General features: G+C 38.9%; 1 protein-coding gene across 2 annotated transcripts in view; it reads left to right on the top strand.

The window, feature by feature from the left end:
- The window catches only part of LOC121438782 (nucleoporin SEH1), a 107,290-nt gene that overhangs the window by 67,076 nt on the left and 15,180 nt on the right, over nucleotides 1–25,034 (top strand). For both annotated transcript variants that reach the window (XM_041639206.1, XM_041639202.1), the window contains 16 exons: nucleotides 1,950–2,856; nucleotides 4,153–4,301; nucleotides 6,362–6,592; nucleotides 8,367–8,492; nucleotides 8,660–8,803; nucleotides 8,924–8,984; nucleotides 9,521–9,660; nucleotides 10,852–10,944; nucleotides 11,549–11,667; nucleotides 12,726–12,902; nucleotides 13,957–14,047; nucleotides 15,159–15,335; nucleotides 19,079–19,339; nucleotides 19,713–19,828; nucleotides 21,405–21,514; nucleotides 23,553–23,685. In XM_041639206.1, coding sequence (XP_041495140.1) covers nucleotides 1,950–2,856; nucleotides 4,153–4,301; nucleotides 6,362–6,592; nucleotides 8,367–8,492; nucleotides 8,660–8,803; nucleotides 8,924–8,984; nucleotides 9,521–9,660; nucleotides 10,852–10,944; nucleotides 11,549–11,667; nucleotides 12,726–12,902; nucleotides 13,957–14,047; nucleotides 15,159–15,335; nucleotides 19,079–19,339; nucleotides 19,713–19,828; nucleotides 21,405–21,514; nucleotides 23,553–23,685 — 3,035 coding nt within the window. The remainder of the gene's footprint in view (nucleotides 1–1,949; nucleotides 2,857–4,152; nucleotides 4,302–6,361; nucleotides 6,593–8,366; nucleotides 8,493–8,659; nucleotides 8,804–8,923; nucleotides 8,985–9,520; nucleotides 9,661–10,851; nucleotides 10,945–11,548; nucleotides 11,668–12,725; nucleotides 12,903–13,956; nucleotides 14,048–15,158; nucleotides 15,336–19,078; nucleotides 19,340–19,712; nucleotides 19,829–21,404; nucleotides 21,515–23,552; nucleotides 23,686–25,034) is intronic.

The following is a 25,034-nucleotide window of genomic DNA, read 5'->3' as shown; positions in this document are numbered from 1 at the left end:
AAGCATCTTTGACCAAGGAAGAGAGCAGCATTGATTGGCAGGTATAAACATAAATATTTAGGAGATACTTTGACAACACATGCTTTTAGCAAAACAATAGTAGTAGGTTCCCCTAGGTCCCATGACCTTCCTGGCCATGGGCTTTTGACCAGGTTTACAGTGTCTCAGGTATGAATTCCTTCCCATGGAGTAGCCCACAAATCCAGTCAGAAAGCAGTTGGTTACCCCAGTAATAGTCATGCCACTATTGCCCCAGTGAGCGATCTCTTTTGACAGATCAGTATTGTAGCATGCATGTTCCATCACTGTGTAAGTCTATTGATAACTTTTTTCTTCCTGTGGTCAGCATAGCTTCTTTCAATGTTGTGAAGGTTTGCCAGCAGGGAGGAAGTTTTTGGGTCAGTGCTAGCTTTATTTTCCTATGCTCTGCAACCAAAGTATGTTGTGTCTTTAGTAATAGGCTTTTACCATCCAGTTACAGTGAGCACCGAAGAGCAGTGGCAGTAACCTATGTTGTTTTGGGGGTTTCTAGGATCTCCCTGACCATTAACTTATAGAGAGGTATTCTGTACCTTGCCCTGGAATTTCCAAGCCCATATCTTCTAGGTGAAGCATTATTTGCCTGTACAGTGTATCTCCATTCAAACTTTTTTTAAAAAACTTACATTTTTATTTATTTATTTTATTATTATTATTTGGGGGGCGGGGTTTGAGATAGAGTTTCTCTGTGTAACAGCACTTTCTGTCCTGGAACTAGCTCTTGTAGAGTAGGCTGTTCTTGAACTCATAGAGTCTGGCCTGCCAATGCCTCCTAAATGCTGGGATTAAAGGCATGCACCACCCACCACTGCCCAGCCTAAAATTTACATTTTTAATTATCTTACCAAGTAGTAGGGTTCCATAAGACTTTTTGTTATATATCCTTAATTTAAATTAACTTCCCCCATCCCCTGAGTCTCTGTTTTCCTAGCACAGTGTTTATCTGCTGAATGATGGGGCCTGGGAGCCTTTCTGCTACTCTCTTGGATTACTAGTCCTCTTTAATCCTATTTTCTTCACCCTTGTGAAGGCTATAGCACGAAATCAGTGCTTATTCAACACTCAGGACATATTTTTGTATTTTTGTTACTATTAAACTAGTTTCTGTTTAGTATATCTTTGTTTCTTTTCTCTTTCTTTTTTCTTTCTTCCTTCCTTTTCTTTTCTTTTTTTTTTGAGACAGAGTTTCTCTGTACTCAACTCACTCTGTAGGCCAGGCTGCCTTGAATGCACAGAGATCCACCTGCCTCTACCTCCCAAGTGCTGGGATTAAAGGCGTGCTCTGTCACCACACACTTTATATCTTTTTTTCTAAAGCTTTGGTTCAAGATAAACTTCCAGTACAACCAAAATGATAAATGAGATAGCTTGTCTGCCACTTACACTTTTATTTACTAATTTATATTAGTTTTTATAAAGTTTACAAAGAATCCTTTAATTTGAAAAATGTTAGCTGACTTTGGTTCTTAAGATTTATTTATTATGTAGACAGGGTTTTGTCTGTGTGTGTACCTGATGGCCAGAAGAGGCCCCCAGACCTCATTACAATGGTTATTAGTCACCACATGGTTGCAGGTCCCATGTGGTTACAGGGCCCATGGAAGAGCAGCCAGTGCTCTTAACTGCGGAGACATCTCTCCAGCCTGTCTTTGGTTCTTTATGTAAATGTTTTAAATAAAATTGGTGTTTACCTTTTATTTCTTTCCTATTGTAAGACTTTTTATAAAACAATGGGTGCAATTTTCATGTGTAAGCCTGCATTTTATATTTGCTGTAGTTTTCCTTTGTATACTCTGTTTCAGGATATCGTGTAGATTTCATGTTACTTGAGATTTATACCAACATTGTTTCAATCTGTTACATTTTGTTTTATCTGTGGATTACTAAGAAAGAAAATTTATCACACTTAGAGTGATCTCACCAGTGAGCTGAGCACCACAATTGTTCGAGCCAGTCCGACTCCATCAGAGGAAGAAACTACGAAGAAGCTAAGAGACGAAGTTCTAAGTCAGACTACTGAAAAAGTATCATTGCCGTGTATTATCCAGGTTGAACCTGGTGTAGGAAAAGTGGCAGAAACTGCTTCTCCGAGTAGCGGATTTGAAGATGGAGAACCTAACTTTACATCGAGTCAAGATATTTCTTCCAGAAGTGGGGAACACTTGGAAGCTAGTGGGGTAGATTCAACATCCGGCCCCAGTGAACAGAACCTGTTTGGCCAGGCTTTCCTGAACAAGCCAGGTCTGTGCCATCGGTCTGGGCCAGTCATACCAAGCCCCCTTGTATTGACCCAGAAGACTGTGGGCCAGAGTCAAAGGATAACATCCACCGGTTTGTCGACCGCCAGCAGCGACTCTAGCAGCCAAATTCCTAGTCTCTGTACCCCTGTAAATCAGCCCAGTCTTGCTCCCCACATTTCAGCTCATACTTCTGCTGCTAAGGTGCAGAACCAGCCTCCTCTGTGCCCGGCACTCTGGACTGGACATTCTCTGTACACAGCTCCTGTGGCCCAGCAGTATTTGGGGCCAGTCTCTTCATCTGGGAATGCCGCCTTGCCTCAGCGCCATGCAGGCGTGCCAGTCTGTGGGATTTCAGGGTGTTCTCCTTATCCTCTTGTTACACCAGAACATGTGGCTTCTGGGATGTGTTTAGGACCAAATCTTGCCTCTGGAGTGATGGGTCCATCCTCTCTTTATAACCTGTGTTCTACTGCTGTACACCAGAACCTGCTGAGTACAGCAAAGCCATTTCCTGTGCAGCCTGTTGCTGCAAACTGTGAAACCAAACCATGGGACTTGGGGATGATGTCTGGATTTGGTAAGATGACTTTTCTTGTCATAGTTTTTTGTTGTTGTTCTGTATAGGCTGAATTTTCTCAAATGGGTCCACAAAGCTAATTTTACTCAAAGAAATGTTGGTTGAAATTTATTCTTTTTTAATTTTTAAGATTTTTTTGGTGTATGTGTGTGTATTTGTGAGTGTATGCACATATACACATGCATGTGCCCATGGAGGCAGAAGTGTTGGATTTTTTTGGAGCTGGAGTTGCAGGTGACCATGGGCTAACGTATATGGGTGCTGAGATTTGAACATAGGTCCTCATTATTGAGTAACATGTTCTCTTAACTGCTGAGCCATCTCCCTAGCTCCACTCTTTTATTTTATTTTTCCCTTTTTTTTTTTTTTTAAAGAAAACAGGATCCCTGTTGGCCTCACTCATATTTACTGTGGGGGGGAAGTTCTTACAATTTCTTCCTTTGTCTTATAGTGAGAGCATCAGAATGTTTCTATGAAGGGGCACTGAACTTGGCTCAGAACAGCAGTACCCTGTATGCTGACAGCTTTCTGTGTCTTTGTCTTGATATTTCTTTCTCTCTGCACTTGAGCTTTGCTGTTTCTTTAAGTAGGAAATGTCCTCCTTAGGATCATTTCCCAGAATGAGTTACCTTCCACTGGTTCTTCACGGATGTGATGTAATGACAGTGAGGAGCCGGGATCCTCCATGTGAGGATAGGGAAAGGGTGTAAGATAGAGCTGTGAAGACGCTGTGTAGCCAGGCACACCTGTAGTGGAGCCTCCGGAGCTTCTCTCTCTCTCTCTCTCTCTCTCTCTCTCTCTCTATTTATTTTATTTTTTATTTTTTTATTTTTTGGTTTTTTCAAGACAGGGTTTCTCTGTAGCTTTGGAGCCTGTCTTGGAACTAGCTCTTGGAGATCAGGCTGACCTCAAACTCAGAGATCCGCCTGCCTCTGCCTCCCGAGTGCTGGGATTAAAGGCGTGCACCACCACCGCCTGGCTCTGGAGCTTCTCTGTACAAGTCAGTAGCTCATAACTTGGGAGAGGAAACGGGCATAATAGCCACAAAGATTTGACTCGCTGTGAGTTCTGATTTGATTAACTTTACCTGTGTTGTCACATTGCTCATCTTCTCAATGCTGTATAGAAGAGATAGAAACTGTTGGCAGCTTCTGCTGAGACTTTTTATGTCCTCTTACTAGAGCATTTATTCTATAGACTATAATTGGGCACTCCTGTGTTATGGTTTCCTTTTAGCCAATAGTGCTTTTAATCAGATGTTTACTGTAACTTGCATTTTGACTTGATCTTATGCAGGGAATGCCACAGTACCCGAGGAACTGAGATTTCCTCATGCCTGCTGTGTAGGTATTGCTTCACAGACCCTCCTTAGTGTCCTCAACCCAACTGACCGTTGGCTCCAAGTCAGCATCAGAGTTCTCAGTATCTGTGTGAATGGCGAGAAGGTGAGTTTTCCGTGTCTGTCTCATTGGTGTCATAGATGTCCTTTAACCAAGTACTTGACTTCTTTTTTTTTTTTTAATTTTATTTATTTATTATGTATACAATATTCTGTCTATGTGTATGCCTGTAGACCAGAAAAGGGCACCAGATCCCTTTACAGATGGTTGTGAGCCACCGTGTGGTTGCTGGGAATTGAACTCAGGTCCTTTGGAAGAGCAGGCAATGCTCTTAACCACTGAGCCATCCCTCCAGCCCAGTACTTGACTTCTTTTACTCCCCTTTTAAACAATATTTCCATTTTTTGATAATTTAATATATTCATACTATGTGTTTTGGTCCCATTTCCTCTAACTACTCCTAGATCCATCCCCTTTTTCTAACTGATTAAATTGTTCTTTGAAAGTTCTAAATTTTTTTTTGTTGTTGTTTTGTTTTGTTTTGTATAATTTGGGTTTTTCGAGACTGGGTTTCACTGTAGTTTTAGAACCTGGCCTGGAACTAGCTCTTTTGTTTTGTTTTTTTTTTTTGTTTGTTTGTTTTATTTATTTAGTTTTTGATATTTATTGAGCTCTACATTTTTCTCTGCTCCCCTCCCTACCTCTCCCCTCCCCCCTCAGCCCTCCCCCAAGGTCCCCATGCTCCCAATTTACTTACTACCGCCCGGCAAAACAATAGTTTTAATGTCTAGCAAGGATCTCACACAATCAGCTACAACTGCTATTAGAGACTGTAAATTTTTCCTCACTCTGATGGCCATGTGGAAGTTGTGAGTAGGGAGGGTAGGGAGTAGAGTCAGTTAATTCCTACTATGAGATGTCCAGATTTTGTACTGGTACTCCCCAGCCAAGGATGGTTTTGTTCCCTTTCTCTTCTCTATATCCTTATTTACCTGGTAAAATAATATTGTCTCTGTCTTAGCTTCTGTTCCTGTTGCGTTGATAAAATACTTGACAAGAACGGTAGAGAAAGGTTTACTTTGGCTCACAATCCAAGAGTATAGGCCATCATGGAGGCAAAGTCAAGACAGTGGGGCTTGAAGCAGCTGGCTATATCATATTCATAATCAGCAACCAAAGAGCCCTGGATACATGCTACTCTCAACTCCCCCTCTCCACATAATTCAGGATCCCAGCTAGGAAATGGGTGGGTCTTCCCACTTCAGATGAAGTAGTCAAGGTGATCTCCCACAGGCATGTCCAGAGACCCATTTCCATGGTGACTGTAGGTTTTGTAGTCGACGGTTAACATCAGCCATCCCTTCTCTGCTGTCTCTTATTTTCCTCGCTTTCCCATCTGTTACCAGATCATTAAAGAAAACAGAAATATAAAATAACCAGGGGAAGGCATTGTAGATTTATGGTAAGATTTGGCACAGCATGTAGAAATAGAAATCATCCTAGACGGGTTTCTCAGGCTGAGAAGCACCTCTGTGTCCAGTGTCCTCTTTAGAAGAATGCCTGTTGGGCTGGAGAGATGGCTCAGTGGTGAAGAGCACTGCCTGCTCTTCCAAAGGACCTGAGTTCAATTCCCAGCAACCACATGGTGGCTCACAACCATCTGTAATGAGGTCTGGTGCCCTCTTCTGGCCTGCAGATATACACACAGACAGAATATTATATACATAATAAATAAATAAATAAATAAGAATGCCTGTTTAGTGAATATGTTTGTTCACTTGAAAATCTTCTAGGAGTGGACACAGTCCATATGTAGAGAGAATTATTTATCTTTTGCTTATATGTGTGGGTGGTGTATGCATGCCATACCACAGGTGTGGGGGTCAAAGGTCAACTTGTGGGCATTGGTTTTCTCCTTTACCAAGTGAGTTCTAGGGTTCAAACTCAGGCTGTCAATTTGCCATCAAGTACCTTTTACCTACAAGTCACCTCACTAGCTGTCAAAAAAAATTTTTGTTTTTGGATTGATTATATATCAAATAATGAGTTACAAGAGTCTTTTTTTTTTAGATTTTCTAGTTTGACTGGGAAAAGGAATCTTAAACTGGGTGATCAGTTTGAAAAGTAGAGCCATTTCTAACACACTATCTTGCTTTTATTTATAGGTGGATCTTTCAACACAAACATGTTTAGTTTTCAAGAATAAAGTTGTTATAAGACCTCATGCCACAGAAGAGATAAAAATTCTTTTTATACCCACAAATTCTGGAATTTTCAGATGTACATTCAGTGTTGCTTCTTGGCCGTTTTCAGCAGATGCTGACACAGTAGTGCAAGCAGAAGCTCTGGGAAGCAGAGTCACGCTCACTGCTGTTGCTGAAACCCCTGTTATTGAGGTAACGGTTTGTAAATGAGTCTTTGTCATTTGGTAACGGAGGAATTTGTGGGTAGATGGGCCACACTGTTTCTTAGTTGTTACTTAAAATTTTTTTTCTTTTAATTTTATTTGCTTTTATGTGTATGAGTGTTTGTCTGCATGTCCATATGTACACCACATGTGTGCCTGTGTAGGTCAGAAGAGAGTGTTTGGATGGGGTAGTCAGTGTGAACGAAGCCATTAGAGTTTGCCTCCTCAGACAGCTGGAACTAAGAACTGGGCCATGGTTTCATCCATTTTGTTTAAAGTCTGTTCTGACCAGTGTTGATCTTTCTATGTCATCTCTCTTTTGTTAATGGAGTCCAATTTCTTCTAACATCCTTTTGTTACAATGTCTCTTTAAAATTCAGCCAAAAATTTTCCTTCCTTTCCTCGTGTCTTCATTACCTTGAGAGCATACTGTGGAGATGCAAAGAAGGCATGAAAGACTCTGTTTGTCTCAGCTGCAGCTCCCTACCAGTGCTGGTGCTGCCTAGACTCAAGATCTGGTCTTCTTATAAACAATCTTTTGAAATGTACCCATCCCTAGAAGGGTCCCTTGTTGTTTTTTGAACACCAGGGCAGTTTTTCATATGTTTTTTTTTTTTTGTTTTTAATATTCCCCGAAAGAACCCTGAATTTCAGGACTTTATGTATGGTGCTTATATTCCATTTCAGCTTTGGGAAGTGTCAAACTTCATCTATCTTGGGGGTTAATTTAGACCCTGACCTTCATTGGCCATTGTATAATTCAGCTCCCACTTGCTAATAAGACCTTGATTTCCTTGTACTTTCATAAACTATAGAAGAGAAGTTTGTGTTTTAAGTATTGTCAGATTTCACATGTATGGCTGTGAGGGTGAGTCTGTTAAGTTGCTCTGATGTTTAAAGATATACCAGTCTGACACATAGTACACACTTATTTTTAATCTTTGAAATGTCTACTTGACATAATTTTAAATACTGTTTTTGTATCAGACTGAATCTGAAAATATCAAGTGAAGAAGGATGCTAAAAAGAAGTCCCACACTAGCTCAGAATTAAGTATAATAAAGGGCTATTTATTTAGGGGTAGACTCACAGATCACAATTTTCTGCACGAATGGGGAACAGGAACCGAAATTGCCCCCAGACCATACCTGAGTTTTACATGGGCATATATAGTATAAGAGGCCACACCCCTGTGGGCAGGTAACTTAAAGGTTACTGGTTGTAGGAATTCTTGCAGCAACCAAGATCTCATGAAGTTGTGAAAAGAATTAAGGAATTAAGAGGATTATTTAAAAGATTTATGTTTTATAAAACAATTTGTTTCATCTTACGATCTAATAGTGTTTCCAAAGTAACAGTAGCCACTTTGCCTTATTCTATAGTATATTTAAATACTTTGCCTACTTTAAATGTAGACTTTAACACTAGTTTTATAGACAGCAATAAAATTCAATGGAAAATAAAATAGAATGGGAAAACTTAGGTCCACATTTACCTATCATGATGACGCTTGTTTTTTTTTCCTTTTGGTATTTTGAGACAGGGTTTTCCTGTAGCTTTGGAGCCTGTCCTAGAACTAGCTCTCTTAGACCAGGCTGGCCTTGAACTCACAGAGATCCACCTGCCACCACCTCCCTGCCTCCTGTTTGTTTTTTGATCATGGTGACTCTTAACTGTTGCTAAAAGAATCACTCTTAACCATTGCTAAGATATTCATTAATAATAGATTGCTTTTTACCACTTAGTCCTTTTTTCATACTTAGGTAGAAACAGAAAAGAAAGGTGTTCTGGATTTTGGCGACTTGACCTATGAAGGCTGGAAAGCTCTCCCACTCAAGTTAATAAATAGGACACATGCTACTGTGCCCATCCGACTGATTATTAATGCTGTAAGTACTAACCAAGAATAAGAGACTGCCTACTGAATATATTGATTTGATATTATAGGCAATACTAGTTAATTTTTCCTTGTATAAGTAAATTATATTGCTAAAGAGCCTATTAACAGATGTACTGTTATGATTTTGGTGTACCTGACTTTTCTGTTTCTAAACAGAACGCTTTAGCCTGGCGCTGCTTCACATTTTCCAAAGAGCCCATCCATGCTTCTCTGAAAGCTACTCCTTACTCTGATGGGATTGCTCAGCTGGTGGCCCCATCTGTAATTAGTCACATGATGCCTGCCAATTATGATGGACAGGTAAGTTGGGTCAGTTTTAATAAAACTGGTTTAGAAGTAAAGAACAAGTTTCCAAACTACTTTTATCCCATTGGGATTTAGTCTTAATATACATTAAAATTTTTGTCTTTTATTTAATAGGATCCAGAATTTCTGATAGTTTGGGTTATTTTTCATAGCCCAAAGAAACTCCTCACTTCAGGTATCTTTTTTCTTTTTCTTTTCTTTTTTTTTTTGGACTTATCCTATTCTATAATTAAACTTCAGATTTACAGGTTTTTGTGGTTAATTAATGACAATGTTTTGGGTTAGTGCCAAGAATTTTATGTTATTTGGAAAATGGGGACGATGGTAGGATACTTGGGGTTAAGCCTACATAAGTGTAGGTAGTGTAAGCAAGTGCCACAGAAAACCCATTTCCTCTCTACTTGTTTCTCTAGTCAGACCTGGGTTTGGATTGTGTTAAAAGTCTTAACTGGGTTTTCTTTTCTTTTTAATTTATTTATTATTTTTGTGTACATGGGCATGTGTATGAATGGCACCAGACAATTGTGTGAAGTTGGTTTTCTCCCTCTACCTTTATGTGGGTTCTAAGGATCACACTCAGCATCAAGACTTGCACTGCAAACACTTCCGCCCACTGGGCCATCTCCCTGGACATGCTTTTGGATGACCAGATTTTGGTAAAATCTGGGACTAATTATCTGTTTACTGAAGTAAAAGAGTAAACTTTTACAGAAATTCTAGGCTCAGCAGAAGAATTCCTGGCCAGAGTGGATATAGAAGTTGACAGCCCAAACCCTTTACCAGTTCTCAGAAGTGTGGATCTCCGAGCAAGAGCAGGAATAGCTAGGATTCATGCCCCCAGGGACTTACAGGTATCCCCATCTTCTCTCTATTGTTATTATTTTTTTCTACAGGGCTTAGTTTGCTCTTTGAAATTCTATAAACTGTTTCAGTGTCTACTCTGGGAATAACTTTTCTTCCTGATTGTAAGATGTTAGCTCAATGCACGCTGTGATTAGTATTCTTTGCCATAACAAAATAAAATGGCATTTTAAACTAATTTTAAGATTTATTGTCATGTTTTAATTGTGTGTGTACATGTGTGTGTGTGTTACATGAGTTGGAGTTACAGGTGGTTGTGAGACGTGTGTAGGAATCATACTCGGGTTCTCTGCCAGGAGCTTCATGTTCGTTCTCTCTCTCTCTCTCTCTCTCTCTCTCTCTCTCTTTCTTTTTTTTGGTTTTTTGAGACAGGGTTTCTCTGTAGCTTTGGAGCCTGTCCTGGAACTAGCTCTTTTAGCCCAGGCTGGTCTCGAACTCACAGAGATCCACCTGCCTCTGTCTTCCGATTACAGGCGTGTGCTACCATCGCCCGGCAAGCATTATGTACTTTTAACTGTAGCCATCTCCCCAGCTCTTTAAACTTCTTGTGCTGATACAGAGCAACTATGAAGGATGTTACTGTAGGCAGAATCTCCCGCTTTTCTCAGGTTACAGCTGAGAGGATTAACTGGGGTCACTGTACCTGAGGTCTTACTGTTATTGTATCCTTTAGACCCCTGTTCAGTTCTGCATTCACCATGAGGTGATCAATCATGATTTTTTTTAAAGAAATATTTATTTAATTTTTATTGTTTTTATTGAGCTATAAATTTTCCTCTGCTCCCCTCCTTTTCTCCTCTCTCCCCTTTTACCCTCTCCCGTGACCCCCATGCTCCCAGTTTACTCAGAAGATCTTGTCTTTTTCTTTCTCCTTCCTATATGTAGACCCATAGATCCCTCTCTTGGGGTCCTCTTTGTTGTTGTCTAGGTTCTCTAAGGTGATGTGGCTGTTTTTTGCTTTATGTCTAAAAGGCACTTATGAGTAAATACATATTATATTTGTCTTTCTGGGTCTGGGTTACCTCACTCAGTATGTTTTTTTCTAGATCTATTTGCCTGAAAATTTCAAGATGTCATTTTTTACCGCTGTATAGTGCTCCTCTAATGTTATTCTGTTTTGTTCAGTTTGATAGTTTTTAATTGTAACTACTTTTTGAATGCATCTTTGCCCTACCCCATAGACTATGCATTTGTTGGCCGATGTAAATTCCTCAACAAAGCAGCCTTTGCCATTGAAAAATGCTGGGAATATTGAAGTTTATTTAGATATCAAGGTAAGAATTTTTGTAAGAGTGATTTAGTATTTCTGCCTCTTAGTTTCTGAAGGCTCCTGTGCTGGCAGCCTTGTTAGGATATTATGAGGACTGAGCTAGGGATACCAAGAGGGTTGTGAAAACTGAGAATCACACTAGCCTCAAGTGTGTACTTGATTAGTTCCTTAGAAGTTTGTGTGGCATATGTGGGTATGTAGAACTGGAAAAGAGTAATCTGCATATATAGGTTTTATTTCTGAGATCCTTCAATGAGTGAGAGCATGGTACTTATTAGTAAAAGGAGATGGGGTAGGAAAAAGATTTGAAATCGAGGAGAAAGGAGGAAGGAAATATCCTTTTGAAAAGGAGTAAGACTGGTGGTGGTGGTGCACACCCTTAATTCTGGCACTCGGGAGGCAGAGGCAGGCAGATCTCTATGAGTTCGAGGCCAGTCTGGTCTACAGAGAGAATTCCAGAACAGCCAGGGCTACTGCATACACAGAGAAACCCTATCTCAAAAAACAAAAAAAGCAAACCAATAAAAATCTAAAAAATAGCACAGAAAGGCATAGAATACAAGGAAGCATGCTTACATGCGTTAAGTTGTGGTTTTGTCATTTTTTAGGTCGCAGAACAAGGAAGTCAGTTCTCAGTGGATCCAGAGAGTCTATTTCTTAAACCTGGTGAAGAACATGAAGTGGTAGTTTCATTTGCACCAAAAGATCCCAAAGCCTATGAAGAAAGGTAATATGAAAATATTTATAATGACCTCTTGCTTAGTTGTTTTTCACTCATGTACAGGTACCTATTTTACTTCAACTAATATATGATATAATGATATAGCTAGCTGTGTTTTAATCTTTTCAGTTACCCTTTATGTGTATGTGTGTATGTATGTATGTATTTATATATGTGTATGCATATAGTATCACTGTTGTATGTGTGATGTGTGTGGTATGGGTGTCACGTGCCGTGGTGCTTGTGTGGAGATCAGTGGACAGTTTTCAGTAGTTGTTTCTCCCTCCGCCATGGGCTCGGGGATCATATTCAGTCTTCAGACTTGCTCAGCAAGAGCTTTTATCCACTGGACCATCTTGCTGGCCCATATTTTTTGTCAGTAAGGTGCTTCTCTTAGTCCAGCTGAATCAAAGTTAAGAGGTTGCTGCTGGTTTTTTCTACTATATTCCGACAAAAGGTAAATAAAGCATGAAATATGGTATTCCTCTTTAACTTTTTTCTTACAGAAAATTTTTACTTCAGTTTTTATTTATTACTTAAAATTCTTCCCAGGTCTCTCCCAGGACCTGGACTTTGACATCTAGGTCATAAGTAACTTGCAGTCAGAATATTGTTGTTTTTTGTGTTTGAACTTTATTGCATAGGGCTAGCTTAGTATATGTTACGAGGCACCTACAGCTTATCCCCAGTGTGGAGTATAGAATGCCCACATCTAGTTAGTTCATTACTAGAATCTTTTGGAAAAAAAACAGGGACTAGTTTAAGTGCGTGTTTAAGCCTTAAGTGTTTGCCCTCAACCCTGTACTGACTTCTCTTATGACCTTCAACTCTTCCCAAATTCCTCATGAAGAAAGCCCTGTGAAATTTCTCTTGTGCTACTGTGCATGCATTATTGTGATTATCACTTCTACTGTGTTCTTTCCCCCTGGAACATAAGCTTTTGGGATAGAAATAATTGTGCTTTCACCACAGACTCAGTTTCTTGGACAAAGGGAGTGTATAGGATATAGTTGCCAGAAGAACTGAATATGGGACACGTGACTTGTATTTTCTTCTTTGGTTAGGATCCTGAAAATATTTGTGCAGCCATTAGGACCTCAGTATGAAGTAGTGTTAAAAGGTGAAGTTATTTCTTCCGGGAGTAAACCTCTGCCACCTGAACCTCTCTGCTCCGATATTCCACTGATTCTGTCTAATAAGCAGTTTCTGACTTGGGGAGGCATCCCTCTCGGTAGGACACAGTAAGTATTCACAGCCACCACCCAAGAGCATTGAGATTTTGTTGTCTAATTATCTAATGTTACTCTCTCAGGTGTTACTCTCTTTAGATTTGAGATAAAGCTGTCGTATATTTACTTGATCTTCATATGATGAGAGTAAATTTTAAAAATTTTACCATGTCGAATTTTTAAAATGCATCTCAAACTGCCTTTTATTTTCTTAGGCTTTTTGGTGAGTTCTTTGTTGAGTAAGCATTTAGGGGTGTAAAGCTCCTTTTATGGAAAGGCAGAGAGATGATAATCAAGGCACTGTTTCTTATTAAGGGAGTTTGCAACCTAGTTGATAAATACTTAGAACAAACTTCAAATTAAGTGATAATGGTCTTCATTTTTTGTGCACATCAGGGATTTCTTATTTTGTGTTAAATGAACAAAGAAATTAGTTTCAAAGATTCAAGGTTTTTCATACTAGCCACCTGTTCCTTATATATCCACTTTACTTATATTCTAATGTCTTTAAAAAGTGAGCTTGCTGAAAAGACTACTTTATACAAATGAGCCTTGTAGTTCTGACCTCTTGTTTCCCAAAGAGTTCCAGCTCCGTTAAAGATTTGATGACACGGGGGCTGGAGAGATGGCTCAGCGGTTAAGAGCGTTGCCTGCTCTTCCAAAGGTCCTGAGTTCAATTCCCAGCAACCACATGGTGGCTCACAACCATCTGTAATGAGGTCTGGTGCCCTCTTCTGGCCTTCAGGCATACACGCAGAAAGAATATTGTATACATAATAAATAAATAAATAAGTTTAAAAAAAAAAGATTTGATGACACATGCATACATACATACAAATAAATTAGAGAGCAATATTAAACTGAAAACCTTGCCTGTTGAGTCTTAATAAGCCTTACATTTCCAGAAACAAGTTGCATAACTGTGGAGTGATGCCTCTGGCCTACCCAGGTGAGCTGTACAGCCAGCCTGTTCTTAGACACTGTGGTCAGGTTCAGTTGACTTTGTTTTGCCACTGTAGCAATATCCATGGAAAAGAAGACATTTAAAATGTGTCATTGTTTTTAGGCTTCAGAAACTAGCTTTAAGAAACAGTTCTACAACTACAGCCCAAAACTTGCGACTGCTTATTAAAGGACAGGACCAGGATTGCTTTCAGGTGCGTACCGCAGTCTTTGTTTTGTCTGATATAACACTTTTAAAGAATGATTTTGTGTAATATTTTGTTTTGTTTATGTAACAGGGCTTCACTGTGTAACCTAGGCTGACCTGGAACTCATGATTCTACTGTCTCCCACAGGCTTATACCACCACATGTGGCTTCTGCCTGATGTTTTTTTCTTAGTACAGAACACTCAGATATGTAGCCCATATGTTGTCTTGTCTGAAATCAGTCTCACTATGTAGCTCTGGCTGACCTTGAACTCAGAGATCCACCTGCCTCTGCCTCCCAAGTGCTTATTATAGGTATATGCCACCACACTTAGCCTAGACCAGCTGGTTTTGTATCTGTTTTTTTTTTCAGTGCTAAGGATGGAACCCAGGGTCTTGTACATACTAGGCAAGCTCTCTGCTGTTGGGCTATCTCCTCATCCAGACTGATTTTTTTTGTTTGTAGCTTTTAAAGATTTTTAAAATTTTGTTTTAAATGTATGAATATGTGTGTTTATGCAACATGTACATGCCTGGTGCCCTTAGCGTTCAGAAGAAGGTGTCATTCTCTGGGACTGGAGTTACAGATGCTTGTGAGTGCCATGTAGGCACTGGGAACTTAACCTTTGTCCTCTTCAAGAGCAGTTCTCTTCATTGTTGAGCCATCTTTCAGCCTCCAAGACTAACTGTAAGAAGAGTTTGTGTAGCACAATTAATAAAACCCAGAGACAGATACTGGGGTTCAACCTGACAGTCAGAAAAGCAAAACAGCCAGCCACTGGCTCTTACCTCTACCTCAGTCTGAAATGGCGATCCTGCCTCCAGGAATCTCAGATTGAGACTGTGTCTGAGAACTGTCTCCTTATGTCTTGTAGTCCTCTCTAGGGCTGGGATTAAAGGCATGCACCACCGCTGCCTGGGTTCTATGGCAAACTAAGTGTGGCTACTGGGTTTAAAGGTGTGTGTCACCACTTTTGCCTGGTCTGTAAAACTGACCAGTGGGGCTGTTTTATTCTCTGATCTCCAGGCAAGCTTTATTTATTAAAATACAAATGAAATATCACTACAAGTTTATGTTAATTATTTGAATTTATATAGTGGTTATTTTTAAATTGTAGATTAAGAACACTTTTGGCTCAGAAGAGAGATTGACCAGTAACTGTGAGATCAGAATTTGCCCAGGAGAGGACTGTGTAATCTCTGTGTTATTTGCACCTACTCGATTATCTTGTATGTTGGCTAAACTAGAGATCAAACAACTTGGAAGTCGTTCACAGCCAGGCATTAAGTTTATGGTAAGAGAACTTTACTGCTTTTTTTCCTTCCACAGAGTTCATGTTAAGTTATAACCATTGCTTTAATAATGGTAAATTATGTTTTTTTCTAAGTTATAGACTTATAAACAAACTATATGATAATTATCAAGTCATTAAATACAACCATTGTGAAACTTATAAAACTACCAAGTATCCTAATGCTTTTCGTTTCAGATTGAGAAATTTGAAACATACCTGTAAATCCAGATAGTTATTCAATTCAAGAAATTATTGTCTTAACACATTTGGTCCATTATAAACAACAGATACCACAAGCCAGATAATTATTTCATTATTTTATCTGTAGGACTGTTTTGCCTATACAACATGTATCTGGTGCCCATGGATACCAGAAGAGGGTATTGGGTCCCTTGGAACTAGAGTCACAGACTGTTGTGAGTTGCCATGCAGGTGCTGGGAATTGAACTCAGGACCTCTGGAAGAGCAGCCATTGCTCTTAACTGCTGAGCTATTTCTCCAACCCCACACTAGATAATTTTCAAATATTTATTGCTCTTAATTCTCAAGCTGGGTGTCCTAAATCAATGTGCCACCAAATTGACTGTCTCACGATGAATTACACTCTGTTTCAAAGATGGCACTTACTTTTGACACATTCTTTACTTTGATAAGAGTGATGTACTCTTTCACCTTTTTTGTTGTTGTTTTCTTCCTTTCTTTTTCTTCTTCTTTTTTTTTAATTTTTATGATACAGGGTTTCTCTGTGTGTAGCTTTGACTATCCTGGAACTCACTTTGTAGACCAGGCTGGCCTTGAACTCACAGAGATCTGCCTGCCTCTGCCTCCCCAGTGCTGGGATTAAAGGCGTGCACCACCATCCTCCCAGCTTCCTTCACCTTTTATAAGCATACTAATTGTAGTTCTGAAATCAGGGCTGTCATGACTTCAGCACTTCCTATAAGTCCTGCTTTCTAATGCTGTTACATTGGGGATTATTTCAGCATATGGATTTTGTGAGACACCAACATCCAGCCTTGGTAAATATCTCTTGATACAGTTTTCTAGACTATGCTCCAGATAGTAGATCTACAGAGACAAATTTTTAAAAATTGGTTTAAAACCATTTGCACAGATATGTTCAGATCTATAGATAAAAGGTGTAAATCATGGAGGAAAGAAAATAAGGGTAGCACAGTCAAATGACACCCCAGCTACATAGAAGTGAATTCCCTTCAAACTACACATTTTTCTGGCAGTGAGGCCAGAACTGAAATTTGTGTTCTCTTTGTTAGTGTCAGCTAGGAATACGATCTATATGAGCTGGGCCAAGATAGCTTGTCTGACATAGGAGTTAGTATCTGTGGAGCTACTTACTTGGTCCCATGGTCAACTGAACTGTTTGAATATGTAAGTGGTCATTCTTAGAACTTGTGGAAAAGCTTTAATGTACATGGGTGCATAGCACTCTAATCTGGTTTCCTATAAATAAAATTGGGTTTGTGGAAAGGCCTAAATGGACAGTGTTTTTCACACTATCCTGAATGTATTATGATTAATTTTAGGCTTATTAATCAATATTTGAGGTTGTTGGTTATTTAGGGCCAAATCATTTAACAGTCACCAAGTCCTAGTTCTAGTTTGGCACTTCTTAAACAAACCAGTGTCTTCATGCAGTTTCTGCCTGCATAGATTCCATCGAACTGGGTAGAGAAGGTTTATCTGTGGATTCCCTGGCTCAAAATGGCTTGTATTTCACAAAGACTTACACCATTAAAGTAAAGTGGTAGGGGAAACCTCACTTCAGATTTGTGGGAACCTGACAGTCAGCCGTCTCAGTCATTTTCCCTCACTCTTGGTTGGCACTTCAATATTTTACCTGTGATGTGCAGCCTCTTGCTGTCCCAGTATTTTCGCTTACTTCTGAGGAATGAATAGAATGTTCTGTCCTCTAAATAGCATAAAGCATGAGGGACTGAAATAAAAATTATTATAATTTGCATGTTGAGCACATGTTAAATATCATTATTAATTGGTAGGTGGAATATCACATTTTGTTTTCAGAATAACCTGAAATAAAACTGCTATTTCCATTTTACATAGGTTAATTGAAGCTACATAAGGTAGAACCCACATTGATTTCTATGTAATCCCTGTGGTGCTAAATAACAGCTGTTTTGTAGTCTTTGAGAGCAGTGGTTCTCAACCCAAGGCTGTGTAGGGAGAGACTTTTGGCAGAATCTGGAGACATTTTTGATTGCCTTACTTGAGACTAGGACAAGAGTATCATTGCCATCGGCCACACACACACATCTCACAACAAATACCTGGTGGTATTGTGCTTAAGAAACCCTTTTTTAGTGCAGTGATTAATCTATGTACCTGTTGACATCAAGTCAGGTTGGTTTTACTTAAAATTTTTGCTTTTGTGTTTTAGCATGTGTGTGTTATGTGTACATATATGTGCAAGTATGTGTGTGCATGCACATGGAGCCAGAGGTTGACTTTGGATATTTTCTTTAGTCATTTCACTTTATTTACTGAGTCAGACTTTCTCTGAACAGCTCTTGCTGTTAAAGAACTTTAGCCAGAAATTCTTGAAAAGTAGTAACTGTCCTGAGCATGTATACTGCTTCTCTTGATAGTGTTTTCTAAACAGTTCAGTAGTAATTTACATAGCATTTACATTGCATATTATATCTTCTAAAGATGATTTAAAGGGTATGTGGGGATGTACATAGGACATGATAACAACCATGCCATTTTAAATAAAGGACATGATCATCACAAACTTTGGTGTTTATAGGTATGGGGTGGTTGCCCTGGAACAGATCCCCTGAGGATAGGACAGATGCACTGAAAGAATAGTTGTATTGAATGTTTTCAAAGCTTCCTTTCCCCTTTATCATTTTATGTTTATTTTCACGCAGCTAATTTATTTTTAAAACTGTAGAAAATGGAAAAAAAATTGAAGTATTTTTCACTTTTGTAACTATAGGAAGTAATTTTAAACAATAGGATTTGTGGGTTTCTGCTTTGAAGGTCTTTATAACATAGGTATCTGTGAACCCTTGGTTTATTTTTCGAAGGCTTGACTCCTGTAAAAACTATAGCAAACATCTCTCAAACCTGGTTTCCATCTCAAGCTTCCAAATCCCTAGCTTGCTTTTTGCGTACTGTCATCAGTTTAGTCCTGTTTATTGTCGGTTTAGTCCTCTCTGACAATAGCTCTGCTAAAGGACTGTGAGATGGTAGGTAGGCTTTTTCCCCCCTAAGTATTCTATTATGAAAAAAATTTCTAAATTGCTGAGAAGTTGAAAAATTACCACTTAGATTCTACAATTCATGCTTTGGTATATTTCTTTTACCACACAGCTGACCACGTACTAGTATATCTGTCTTTTTAGGCATTTCAAAGTAGATTACAGTTGTATGCTTCACCTTACAAGTGTATGGGAGCATAGCTATGCTAGTTCTTTATTGGTCTTTGGTTAAGCTTGGCTTATACAACAGGAAATGGTTGTTTTTTAATATAGTCAGAAGGTATGCAGTTCGGCAGTACTGCATATGTAATAGATACAAAAAATGTATAATATAATATGCACTATAATGTATATGGTAGACTAGAGGTTCGGTAATTGCTAGCCTCAGGATGCAGACACTAAGACTTCAAGTGTATTAAATCTGTGTTTTCTTCTGACTGTAATACATTGTCTGCTTTCTTATGTAAAAATAATTTTTGATGTGTTTGTGTGTTTTTTTAGATACCTTTGTCTGGATATGGAGGAACAAGTAATCTTATCTTAGAAGATGTTAAAAAATTATCTGACAGTTACTTGGTAACAGTGAATGACTTAATCCCTGGCAAAGAAAGTAAAGTAGTTTTTTCTATTCGTAACACTGGCTCCAGAGCAGCCTTTGTTAAAGCATTATGTTTTAAAGATTCTCAAAGAAAAGTTTTGCTGGATCCTAAAGTAATGAGGATTTTTCCAGATAAATTTGTGCTTAAGGAAAGAACCCAAGAAGTAAGTATAAAATTTCTTCCCTAAAAAATAGTTACATTTTGATTAGGATTAATTATGCATTTTATGGCCAAGGAGTATGGGCTAGAAGCACTTACCTGGAAGAGCTGTACCTCACCCCCCCCCCCCCCCCACACACACACAACCTCCCTCACACACACAGGGTTTCTCTGTAGCCCTGGCTGTCCTGGAACTGTTGACCAGGCTGGCCTCTATGCAGAGATCTCCCTGCCTCTGCCTTCCAGTGTACTGGTTCTCGTGTCTGTGTTCTATTTAGTATTGCAGAACTGTTCATTCAGAGTGAGATGACTTACTGAAGAAAAATACTGAATATTCATACTCCTGGTTTTCTTTCTTTTTCTTTTTTATGTATCAGGATATTACTTTAATATACAGCCCATCACACAGAAAGAATGACAGTAAACCTGCAACAGAACTGTTAACTGTGTACTTCTTTGGTGGTGACGAAATCTCCAGACAGCTGTATAGAAGGTAGATACTTCATTTAGAGCTATTGGGAGCTGTTCAGTGAAAGCAAGGACAGTTGATGGTTTGGAAGTTTAGAATATACCTCACTATTTATTAGTCAGCTAGGGCAAAGAAATCCATGGGTAAAATTTGTGTGACTCCTAAATTGGCAGAGTGTGAGTTAAAAATACTGGGCAAACACCTGTGCTGTCCTGCGTTCTGCTTTCTTTATTGACATGGATTATGCCCCTTTACTTAATCATCATACTTTGCACTAAGACTCTGCTCCTAACATGCTTAAGAATATATCAGATCAGTGTCAGAGTTTAAGAACTACTGACAGATTATATTATATAAACCTACATGACTAATTTAGAATATTTCTAGGACGGTTATAAATTACTGGAAAAGGTAATTGTGTGTAAAAAGGTAAAAATGTGTAGGATGGGTTGACTTATAGATACTTTATAAAAATTGATTTAATGTACTGAGTTGGAAAGTTTGGAATACTGCTCTAGGTCAAGTGTGATTAAAAATGGTACATTATTTTATGATAAATTCTGGGTGCTTCTTATAAAATTGAGTTTCTTGGGATAGAGAAGCTAGATTGAAGATCATGCTGAGCGCGATAGTTCACTATGTGATTCTTCAAACCTGACTTCTTTGGTTTTTGTTTGTTTTTATTGTTTTGAGACTCGGTCTCTCTACATAGCCCTGGTTATCCTGGAACTCACTGTTAGACCAGGCTGGCTTCAAACTCACAGAGATTCACCTGCCTCTGCCCCCCTGAGTCTGGGGTTACAGGAGTGTGCCAGCAAGCACAACTGAACCTGGCTTCTTAATTGTGAAATCAATTATCACATTTCATGTCTCCCTTTCTCTCTACTGAAACAAAAAAATAGTGTATTGTTTCATAACTCATATTTACCATAAACTTTTAGTACTAAAATTTCCTCTCCATGAACATCTGAGAATCTCAGAGATGTGTAGTTTGTTTTTCACTGCAAAGATCCTTTGGAAGACGCCTATTTCGCTACTTGAATATTTCCCTAAATAAGCCTGGCAGTGGTGGCGCATGCCTTTAATCCCAGCATTCGGGAGGCAGAGGCAGGCGGATCTCTGTGAGTTCAAGGCCAGCCTGGTCTACAAGAACTAGTTCCAGGACAGGAACCAAAAGCTACGGAGAAACCCTGTCTCGAAAATCAAAAAAAATAAAAATAAATAAAAAAAATAAAAAATAAAAAAATAAAATATTTCCCTAAATAACTTATCATTATTTATTCTTTATTGCCTCTCACTGAGGCAAGTCTATGACCAAATCGTCACAAATAATGAAAAGATAAGTCCTCAAAAGGATCTGTTCTTCTTTCCTCTCTCACATTCAAGAGCTCCTGCTTTGATATTACTATTGAACTAACACTAATGATTTCACCACCATTTCAGCTGACCTTCCAAAGACAGGTTTGACTCTAAAAAGTACTTGTATTAAGATATATGCTCTATGTATGAATGTATCATGCTTTTTATGGGGCTTGCCAGATACATTAAAGTCTGATTTAGTCCCTTTTTATATAAAGTGAATAAACATCTCTCCTGGCAGAGCCCTGCTGCATAAACCAGGAGTCATAAAGCAGATTCTTCCAGAACATAGTGTGCTACAAAACATCGACTTTGCTGAAACATTTCAGGATGAGCTGCTCACAGATGAAGGTAAGAATTGTAACATCCCTGATCATCTGGGTCACCCATCTAGGCACGGGTATGAACAGGAACAAGGTTAGTTTGGATGTGGTTAGCTGAATCTGAGCTGTGAGAGCCCGTGACTTTCAGTGTCCTCCATGGGGTGAGAATGGCTTCTTCCTCTCATCCTTGAGGATTTGAAAATCAGAGGGAAGAACTTTGCTTTATAAATATTTTTGGTTTCAGGAAAGCATTTAAATGTCAGTAAAGAGAAGGCTCATGAATGGAAGGAAGATTGGGCCATTATTACACTCCGGTTCATGCTATTTCAGATTTATTAATTGTCCATCTCAGTGTCTGTGCTACTGGTGTTAAATTCATGAAGTTGCCTGCCTCAACTTGATATGCCCTGCTTTGTTGACTCCTATGGGAGGCCTGCCCCTTTCTGAATGGAGGGGGAGAGAATGCGGGGGGGGGGGGATAGACGGGAGGTGGGAGGAGGGAGGGGAAACTGTGGTTAGTATGTAAAATAAATGAAAAACTTTAATTTAAAAAAAAAAAGGAAAAAGTTTGAAGTAACGTAAATGTCTAAGCAGACAGGCCATTAGACAGAGATACGAATTTGTGATGAATGTCATTTTAAAAAGGTGTTCATTTATAAAGAAAAAGACCATTTAAAATTTTTACAGCAAAGTATCATTTTGGCAAAATAATATGTAAATATTTATGTAAATAAACTCATACATGAATATATACATTTAGGTTAAGATCCATCTTTGCTACTTTAGAACATCATCCCTTCCTCAGGAAAGTTCTAGCTAAGAGATAAACTGCAGTTTGCTGTGGGCATGCATAGTAAGTAACCTTGCAGCTGTGGTGAAGATGGGACTAAGAAAGCAGGTAGAGTTTCAGCGGTTTGGAAATTGGCATAATTTCACCAGCCGTGATAGTCCACGTGCCTGGCGAGTAGAGAGATAGGCCCCAGCTGTGTGGCACTAGAATGCAGTCCTTACCCATAAAGGGCCGAGAGTCCAGAGGACAGATGGAGGGAAAGTTAAGGTGTGTGGTGAGGAGTAGAACACCAGAGTGTGTTTAGGAATGGGAAGGCATAGAGGAAGGGCCAGTTCTCGAGAATGAGCTGACTCATTCTCAAAGTGGAGAAGATGTACCAGGATGAGGAACAATGTACCAGGGCGGCTCTTTGTCCAGAAATTCAAGAAATGTGTTGTTTTGGCAAACCCATTAATAAATAATAAACAACTATTCTCATAATTTATAGTCATAGCATAGTTACTATAAATTTAAACTCATGACCTGGCTTGGTGATAGATGAATGTAATGTAAGCATTTGGGAGTGGAGTCAGGAGGGTCAAAGGTACAAGACCAGCACTGGCTGTATGAGATCCTGTCTCAAGAAAAACAACAAATTTGTTACTTTTTGATTTCCATTTAAAATATGTAATTTTTAAAGGATGATAGAATGAAATACACTAAAATTTCTTGTATATACACATTTGGACAGCCTAACCTAGAAGATAGTCATGATGTTCCTCCTCTTTAATTAATCTAGAAATATTTAGTAATGATAATAGTGACTGGTTCCTAGATTTGCTTAACTGTGAAACTTGCCCTTAGCCTTTTCATGCTTCAGATTCCTCCTTTTAAATGTGTACCTCATACCTCCCTCCAGGAGTCACTCTGAAGTCTAGTTAACCTGAAGAACTAGGTAGTGCCTTACTCACCATGTATGCTTCGTGCCATACATATCTTAAAAAATGTTCATGTTCTAAGGCTCATGGTGTCCCTGAGATAGATGAGTACTGCTTGCTGTTCCAGATAATAGTTGAGGGAGCTAAAGCTCGGAGACGTTGCAGCAAAGATGATTCTTCACATTAGGTTCATAGTTTGTCAGCTCTGATGGTGAACAGTCTGTACCTGTTGGTGGTATTGATAATTGAGATGCTTCCTACCTCAACCTAAGGGAATACGGCTGTGTGTAAATTCATTGTCGTGTTTTCTGCTGTGCTTGTGTGAGGGCTTATGTGTTTCAAAGCATGCTCTTTCGCAGCGTGTGATCTTCCTCAGCGGCCTAATGACATTCAGCTCTTTTATGGAAGCATGCGTAAGATTACTCTGTCAGTCATTGGAGAATTCCGAGAATTTCTTCAGCCTTCTTCCAGTGCTATGTTGGAATCTAAAAGGTAAAGCAAATACACAGAAATCTTGCACTAGAGCTCATGACTGATTGATTCATACTGCAGTTCATCTTCTCCCCACTATACCATGTTTTTCTCCCATTTTCCCACCTTTTTAACAAAATTTGAAATTATTTAAAACTCCTGGAAAAGCTCAAAAATAGACAACTTCTGAAAACCCAATACTCAGATTTCCTAGTTCTTAACATATTTATGTGCCATCTCTTTTTTTATAGAAATTTTTGTCTTAATCACATTAAGAGTGAACTGCAGGCACGAATAACCCTAAGTTGTTAAAGTTAGTCCTATAGTTAAGTATCAGAATTAGAGCATTTAACATCAGTACAGTCCTTAGTGCATGGACTCTGCCAGAATAAAGCCCTTCACAGTCAAACTGGAAGAAGATCCTCTTTTCTCTTGTCTGAAATCCAAGATTGTACTGTATTTTGATGACCTGTGTCCTCAGTAATGAGCAGTCTGTCTGTCCTTCCTTACCATTCACAGATGAGAGAGTATAAATGGATTTTCAGATCAGAACCTCAGAGTCAGAAGAATCCCATAGTTAGGCTTTGCTGGTAATTTGAGATCAGTTACCTGTGGTTCTTCCCAGGTACTTTTTGTATTAGTACCTGTGTTCTAGACCAGTTTTCCACTGATTCTCTGTATTGAGCATATGACAAAAGGGAGCTATTTCAAGCATGGAAGTTCTGTTTTACAGTTTGGTAATTAAATAATTTAAATGATAATTTTCAAAGAGCTATATCCCATAGGCTCATAAATTTCCATTTTTTTAAATCCATGTACAGTTGTACGTAGATGCTACACTAAACATGCTATTACACCATTCCATAGACAGGGCATTAACATGCTGCCTCTGAGATTACCAGATCTACCTAAATCATCTCTTTTTTTTCTGAGTTTTCTCAGTAAAAGTGAGAAAATAGTTCCAGGACAGGCTCCAAAACCACAGAGAAACCCTGTCTCGAAAAATCCCCAAAAAAAAAAAAAAAGTGAGAAAATAGTGTACAGGTCAGCTGCTGACCATTTTCCTACCATTGATTTTTTTTCAGTTTGCAAATTCAGCTTTGACACTTTCAGCAGAACACCAAAGAAACAGCGCTGTTTAATTTTTTCCATGTGTCTCACAGATGGTGGGTGATGCTGACTGGTCGTGGTGTTGTTTTTGTTTTTCACTCTGTAGACCAGGCTGGTCAGACTCAGATTCACCGAATGCTGGGGTTAGAAGGAAGCATGTGCCACTGTGCTCAGCAGCAGTAATATTTTTATAACTTGGTTAAAAATAGTGTTTTCAAGTTTCTCCACTACCAAGCTAATATATTTTAAACACATTTCAG

The sequence above is a fragment of the Microtus oregoni genome, unplaced genomic scaffold (assembly GCF_018167655.1).
Source record: "Microtus oregoni isolate MIOR12 unplaced genomic scaffold, Mior012 000057F_ref0000458, whole genome shotgun sequence".
NCBI classification, from domain to species: Eukaryota; Metazoa; Chordata; class Mammalia; order Rodentia; family Cricetidae; genus Microtus; species Microtus oregoni.
The sequence above is the reverse complement of the archived record's forward strand: the minus strand, read 5'-3'. Positions and strand labels throughout refer to the sequence as shown.